The 7,500-nt window shown below is 46.9% G+C and overlaps 1 protein-coding gene across 3 annotated transcripts in view; it reads left to right on the top strand.

Moving 5' to 3' along the window:
- The first annotated feature begins 1,660 nt into the window (after positions 1-1,660).
- The window catches only part of Fcrla (Fc receptor like A), a 9,329-nt gene continuing 3,489 nt past the window's right edge, over positions 1,661-7,500 (top strand). The window contains exons 1-3 of one of the 3 annotated variants that reach the window (XM_021198894.1): positions 1,661-1,782; positions 6,348-6,530; positions 6,957-7,223. In XM_021198894.1, coding sequence (XP_021054553.1) covers positions 1,704-1,782; positions 6,348-6,530; positions 6,957-7,223 — 529 coding nt within the window. In that variant the 5' untranslated portion in view covers positions 1,661-1,703. Of the gene's footprint in view, positions 1,783-6,344; positions 6,531-6,956; positions 7,224-7,500 lie in introns of all 3 variants that reach the window. The other 2 variants (XM_021198893.1, XM_029539074.1) reach the window with 2 other exon arrangements.

Genomic DNA, 7,500 nt, shown 5'->3' with positions numbered 1-7,500 from the left:
CATGGCTAAGTGGATAATGTAGCATAAAGAACAAGATCTCTGCCGGGCGTGGTGGCGTACGCCTTTAATCCCAGCACTTGAGAGGCAGAGTCAGACAGATTTCTGAGTTCGAGGCCAGCCTGGTCTACAAAGTGAGTTTCAGGACAGCTAGGGCTACACAGAGAAACCCTGTCTCAAAACAACAACAACAACAACAACAACAACAAAAGAACAAGATCTCCAAGTGACACCTTCAGAGGCCTTCTTGCTTTCTGCACTGGTTGGGTTCTGTGAAGGCTGGTGCAGGGGAGGTGGAGAGTATTTATCAAGAGGTTGTAAGAGAACAGGGGAAATTGTTAGTTTCTCAAAAGCCTTTTTGTCCTGTCTAATGAGAAGGTCTGGTGTGCAGTTTAGTGAATGTCTAATCTAAACACAATTCATTTGTTTAACGTGTCTTAGGGCTGGCTTGATTTCTCTTCCTCTTCTGAAGCTGTTGGTTCTTTCTACCACATCAGCTGCAAGACTTACTGCTTCACCGCCTTCCCCCACACCCATATTCAACCAGCTCAGGATTCCCTGGGGCCATCTGCACAAAAACATACACTTCTTACATAATGGAAAAGTTATTCTTACTGCTCATACTAGACGGAGAAAACTGTGCTCTCCCATGCCCATGTGGTCCACCTGCCTGTCTTGATCTGTTTTGTCGTAACTGACTAGCCATGCAGCCCCACCCGTCTGTCTTTGAGACCCACATTTCTGATGACACTCCTCTCTATGCGGGACCTGGGTGTGGGTGGTGTGACAAGGGAGAGTAGAAGGGTGAGATCTCCATGCAAAGAGACACAGGGCCCCCAACTGAGCAGGGTTGGAGTTCCGGGCTGTGGCTCCCATAGGTCCACACAGAGATGAAGAGAGATGACATGACTTCTACATTGCCCATGTTTCCCAGTCTCTTCCAGCTGGATACTTCCTGTCTCCAAGTCCTCAGAGTCAATGCTTCGAGCTTTGTCAGGGAACCTGGTGGTTGGGCTTCTTGCTGGGGTCTTTGGGAGTGGATTTTCTTTTTCTTTTTGCTCTTTCCCATAATTCTAATTCTGCCTTGTATGCAGAGTTCCAGCAAGGCTGAACAGCCTGTGTCGTTCTGCAGAAACAAAGCTGACACACAGGTCAGGAGAAACTTGGGTACAACTCTGAGGGGAATTTGCTTGGGCAGAGCCAATAGAGACTAATTTGACAGCTTCCCTTATCAATCTGTCCTCCTTTCTCTCCTGCTGTGTTATAATCACTGGGCACAGGTAAAGACCGGAGCAGAAGGAGCAGAACACCTCCACATCACATCACTCACACCCTAGTGGCTTTTTTCCATTCATTTCCTGGCTCTTGTCTCCAGTGAGCTGTAGTGTTGTTGGGTTGACCTCTCTCTGATGGAATCTGAAGACCAAATGAACACCAATCATTTTGAGAAGTCCCCGAGCTCAACAAGAAAAAGAAATAAATTAACAATTGAGAGCCCTAGCATTTCATCTACACCCCGAAGGATGGAAGGATGGCATCAGAAGCAACAACCTGTGCGAACCTGAGTGACAAGAGCCAATCAGAGACTCGGCCACAGGTGTGTGGAGGCAAGACAGTTAGATTTATTTCCTCTTTTCTAATTTGAGAGGTTTCATGTTGAAGAAAATCAGTAGGTTGGGGCAGCAGGAGGTATAAACCCAGTCACCATGAAGCTGAGATGCACACTCACCGAGTGGGCCCTTTATGTCTGTCCTGCTGTGCTCCTGGCAACCCAGATGTTACTGGGTAAGTAAAGTATTTAAATGCTGGTGTGGAAACGAGATACGCCGAATCTTGAGACAATCCTCAAAAGGTAAGAAACATGGACTGACTCTGACTTTGCAAAGAATTACTGCTCAAGTGGGACAAGGACAGATAGAAGACAAGTCTGACGTGAGGGACTGAATGGCTCTTTCTAAATATAAAAACTCTGATAGTTTCCATCCTAAAAGTCCCTTCTGACTATGAAGCCTTTGCCAACTGCAAATCTCAGCTCTTACTTTTCTAATACAACTCTCTTGGAAGAGCGGTGCGGGCTTGCAGGCTCCGCCTCCTGTCCCTGGCACCCTTCGCTGCTTGCAGAGTGGCCTCCACTGGAGTCTGGTTTAGGTAGGGTTCAGTGACCTCCGCTCTAACCAGGTCCTGTACACTTTTCAGTTCTTATTGTGATGGGTTTCTTTGTTTTGTCTAGCCCTACTGGCCGCTTATTCTCTCTTGCAGCCTCTGTTTTCCTGAGTGCCATTGTCATTTACCCTGTTTACTGCTGGCGTGTCTTTTGGTCCTTCAGTAGCTTTTCTTTGCCTTCCATAAACTCTAGTCTCCCCCCTCCCCCTCCCCCTCCCCCCCTCCTCCCCCTCTCCCTCTCCCTCCCCTTTACTCTCCCCACAGTCTCCTATTGAGACTGTGTGCATGTATGTGTATGTTTTTTTCTGCAATAGTTGTATATTTTAGAGCCTTGGGCACATTTCCAGCTCTAATCATGCTTTTGATCTTCACATTTGAATATTAACTTTTAAACAGGCATTTTGACCCGTGTGTGTGTGTGTGTGTGTGTGTGTGTGTGTCCCTGGTAACAACACAACATGACTAGAGATGAGTTCACACATCCTTGCATCCTCACTTCTTTTCATTTACTTTTTATCTGATTCATTGTTCATTGCACTAGCCCTCTGTTGGTAACCCTAGAGGCGTTCTGAACTCTTCCTTTGTCATTTTCTGAATCATCATTGGCAAATTTCACCTCCTAACTTGCTTTCTCAACCAGTTCCTTCTCTGGACCACTACAAATGTTTTCTTAGGACTGAGCTGGGCAATGGCTTCCTTGCCAACCCTGTCTCAGCCTCGTCTCACAGGATGAATTCTCTCTACATCCGGAGTGACATCTAAAACTCCAGCTCTTGTTGTGGCACACAAAACCCCAAACCTGGTACCCACTAAACCCCCTCAGCCTCTCTGGCATTCCCAAAGTCTTCTCACTTCCACTCTAATGAAACTCAACCAGCCCGCATTCCATTCACAGCCCAGGTTCCTATCTGTCTCTGAGATTGTTAGCTCCATCTGAAATGAACTCTCTCATGACTCCCTAATTCCGCCCCCCCCCCCTTACAAGCATCTACATATCCTTAAAGACTCAGTGTCTGCCGCTGATACTTTGTTATGATTGCTTCTATCCAAACATTACAATAATCCTTTCATAGGCATAGTCTTCCACCAAACCCAGAGCTATTTGTGGGAGGCCCAGGGTTTTGGGGTTTGTAGCAAGAACTGTGGTCTTGGTATCACGTGCTCTGACTTCCAGCCTCTCTCCCAGTTACTACTTTTATATCACTTGGAAAAATTCCTTTTCTGTTACTATAGGAGCATGTACCTTTAATCTCAGGTCTAAGAATCCTGAGGCATGAGGATTGCCTCAAGTTCAAAGTCAGCTCAAGTCGCATTGTAAGTACCAGACCATCCAGCGATGCATTACAAAATCCTGGGGTTTTTGTTGTTGTTGTTGTTGTTTGTTTGTTTTTTTAAAATCACTTTTAATATATCTGAATTCACTTTTCCCTGTTGTGAAAATGAGGACAATACCTCCCATTGAACCATATAAGGTTTATAAAAAAGAAATGCCAACTAGGCCAACAAGGCTTTAAGTAATTAAATAATTAACGTTATATGTGACTGGTTTGACTGAGGGTATGTCTGTGCACCAAATTCATGCCTGATGCCTTCAGAGGTCAGAGGAGAATATCAGATCTCCTGTAACTAGAGTTTGAGATGGTTGGGAGCCACCATGTGGACGTCAGGAACCAAACTTGGATCCTCTGCAAGACCAAGAAGGATTTTTTTTTTTTTTTAAACAGCTAACCCTACTCTCCAGCTCTGAGGCTTTATTATTTTATTTTATTTTTTAAAAGAAACAAAACAAAAGGACGCTGAGCACAGACATCTGATAGTGAAGGAACTGAAAAGCGGTAGAGAGAAGAGGGCGGAGCTACGGGTACCGAGACAATGTGAACCAGAAGTACACTTGATAAGGAAGTTAAAAAGTCCGGGCACTGGGAGAGGATGAGAACAAAGGTGCCCAGGATGGGAGAGAGTGGAGTGGACAAGAAAACGCATATGAATATGAGGAGAGGGACTAAGCAGGACAAGGAGCAGCCAGAGTGGGGAGAAATGACATTACCTATCCTGGGTCCGTCTGGACCTAAGAGATAATGTAAAGATGTAAGGAGAAGTTTCGACCAGGAGGCAAAGAATTGTTCCACCGCTACCAGAGCAGCCTGACAGTAAAGGGTCTCAGGGGGGGGATGGGGAAAGAGCTTTGCCATTGCTAGGAGGAAGGTCAAGGGCAGAGGGCATCAAAGTAAGGGATAATTGAAAAGCAAACAATGGACTGGCTGGTGGTCGGGAGTGCATGCCTTTAATGCCAGTTCTCAAGAGGCGGAGGCAGGCAGATCCCAGAGTTTGAGGACAGCCTGCTCTACACAGCAAGTTCCAGGACATCCAGGGCTACGCAGAGAAACACTGTCTCTAAAACCAAGAAAAAGAAAAAGGGGAAGAAAAAAGAAAAAGAAAAATGAAGACTTGAAAGGGAAAACAAAGGTTAAGAGGGGCATAGCTACCTCTCTTTTAGACAACATATTTTTATTTTTGATTAATTATTTTATTTATTTACATTTCAAATGTTGTCCCCCTTCCTGGTCTCCCCTCCATAACCCCCATCCCATCTTCCCTCCTCTTTGCCTCTAAGAGGGTGCTCCCACAACCACCCATCCACTCCCCCTCTCCAGCATCCCCATTAGCTGGGGGGGGGGGGAACAAACCTCCACAGAACCAAATGCCTCCACTCCCATTGATGCCAGATAAGGCCATCCTCTGCCACATAATGTACCAGGAACCATGGACCCACCCATTTATACTCTTTGACTGGTGGTTTAGTCCCTGGGAGCTCTGAGGAGTCTAGTTAGTTAATATTGTTGTTCTTCCTATAGGACTGCAATTCCTTCAGCTCCTTCAGTCCTTCCCCTAACTCTTCCATGGGGTCCCTGGGCTCAGTCCAATGGTTAGACAACATATTCTATCCTAAAGAGCCAAGTGGTTTTGGGAAAATGAGAGTCACGGCAGGTTGTCGCCAAGGAGGCTCAGAGGAGTAAAATAGATTCTCTTTGAAGTAAAACAAACACTGCTTTTGAACTTGCTAACATTCCTGACTTTCTTGCTCCATTCTTGACTCTGAGGGTGTTGTTGTTGCTAGGATCAAACCCAGAGCCTCTTGTAGGCTAGACAAATGTTCTGCTGCCCAGGCTTGCTTGCCTGCCTGCTTTCCTTTTTTAAATGTACTTGTGTGCCTGTGTGGGGTACATGTTTTTATGTGTGTGGGTGTACATGCACACGTGTACATATGTTAGTGTGGGTCAGAGAACAACATCAAGTGTCCCATTCGTTAGATCTTTTCTACCTTTCTGTTTTATTTTATCGAGACAAAGTCTTTCATTGGGCTGGGCCTCACTGTGTAGTCTAGGCTAGCTGCTGGGTGGCTGGCCAGCAACCCTCAGGGATCTTGCCTGTCTTTGCCTCCCAAGCCCTGGAGTTAGTTTGCTCCACCTATGTGCAAACTAAGCAGTTTTCCAACTGAATTATTTCCCAGTGAACCCCCAAGTCTTTCTTTAAACTTGTTTAAATTTGATTTTATAGAACTGCTTCTTTAAAATTTATAGGATGGACAACCTGGCCTTGTAGCTTATACCTGTGGTTGAGGCAGGAGGATTGTTGCAAGTTCAAGGTCAGCCTGGGCTACATAGTGAGTTCCAGGTTGAGCTGGACTGCAGAGTGTTACCTTGCTCATAAAACTTCATCAACAACAACAATCATCAGATGACAGTGAGCACACTTATCTGAAAGGCTTGTGAAGATTAAATAGTGGCGCTTATGTGTAAGCAGTGTGTGACATGCCATGGATGCTAGAGTCTGATGCTCATCTGTCCCTCCTCCTGCCGTGGGGTCATGGCTGTCACTGTCCTTTGGTTTCCTGAACCAACAGCTGGATGTCATGCTGCTGAGTTGACTGTTCCTTCATCCCCCGCCCCTTTTCCTAAAACCATAGTCTTTTCACCTGGAGACCTGGATGCCAGTGAACCAAGGTCAAAGCTGTCCCACTGAAGACCCACAGGAGCCTCTTAGAGAGGTTTGGTGTCTTCCTCTTTTCTACTGAGAGGATATTCCCTAGGGCAGAAGAGGAGCCGGTGTGGAGGGCCCTTCTTATCCCCTTTCCTTAAGTTGCAGTATCATTTCCTGACTCTCCCTGGGCTATCCCTCCTCAGCAGCTGCCAGTTCAGAGACTCTGAAGTGTGAAGGACCAATCAGCACTGAGCACGGCAGCTGCCAGGCTGCTGCCGAGGAGGACGAGGGTGATGAAGATGATGGCGATATGACTCGATCCAGTGAAGCTGGCTTCCAGTTCAAGGGCTACACATTCAGTAAACCCTTCCACCTCAGCGTGTCCTATGGTGAGGTCCCAGTGCCTCAAACCACTCCTGGTAGCCCCCGTCCACTCAGGGAACTGGCAGAAGTAGAAGTTCCCCCATCCTCAGCTCCCAGGAGAAAAAATGCCCTAGAGTTATTCTCTCAACACTGGGTCAATCATGAAAGCACAAGACAGGCTGAGGAAATACGGTGAGCAGTCTGTAACACTAAGTTCAATCTCTAAGTAAAAATTGTTCCCTGGGAACCAGTATGTTTTGGGACTGGAGGGCAGGAGTAGAGGGGGAGGGCAGAGGAAGAAAAAGGTCTTTGCCATTGTTATATGAGTTCTAAGGGGCAGAGAGCAGTAAGGTGGTCTAGTAGGAGTTGAAAGTGACCTGGAAAGTGTAGGGGACCTGCTATGAGCATCCTAAGGGATGCAGAGGATACTGAGCTCTTACTTTGGGCCACAGACTGGCTGATCCTCCAAGGTCCTGCTACATCGATATTTGAAGGAGACACACTGGTTCTGCACTGCCGTGCCTGGCAAGACTGGCCACTGACTCAGGTTATCTTCTACCGAGAGGGCTCAGCCCTGGCTCCTCCTGGACCTAAAAGTGAATTCTCCATCACCGCGGTGCAAAAGTCAGATGGTGGGCACTACCACTGCAGTGGCATCTTCAGGAGCCCTGGTCCTGGGAGCCAAGAGACTGCATCCCCCGTGGCTATCACTGTCCAAGGTGAGAGTCTGAGGGAGTGTTGCTGTGGTAGATTTGGGTGAGAAGGAACAGAGAGACCAGAACCATCCAGATCTATGGTTCCTGATGTTCACAGATCCAGATTGTTATCAGATTTGCTCATCTACCGATCTTTTCTAGTCCCTGCCTAGAAGGGAAGCAAGCAGGAAGAGAAGGGAAGAGGGAGCGAAGGAGGAGGAAGAGAGGGAAGAAATAAGAAGGGAAGAAAAAGCAGGGCGTGGTGGCGCATGCCTTTAATCCCAGTACTCGGGAGGCAGAG

Source organism: Mus pahari, chromosome 5 (assembly GCF_900095145.1).
Source record: "Mus pahari chromosome 5, PAHARI_EIJ_v1.1, whole genome shotgun sequence".
Lineage (NCBI taxonomy): Eukaryota > Metazoa > Chordata > Mammalia > Rodentia > Muridae > Mus > Mus pahari.
Note: the sequence above shows the minus strand (reverse complement) of the source record. Positions and strands in the feature narration are given on the sequence as shown.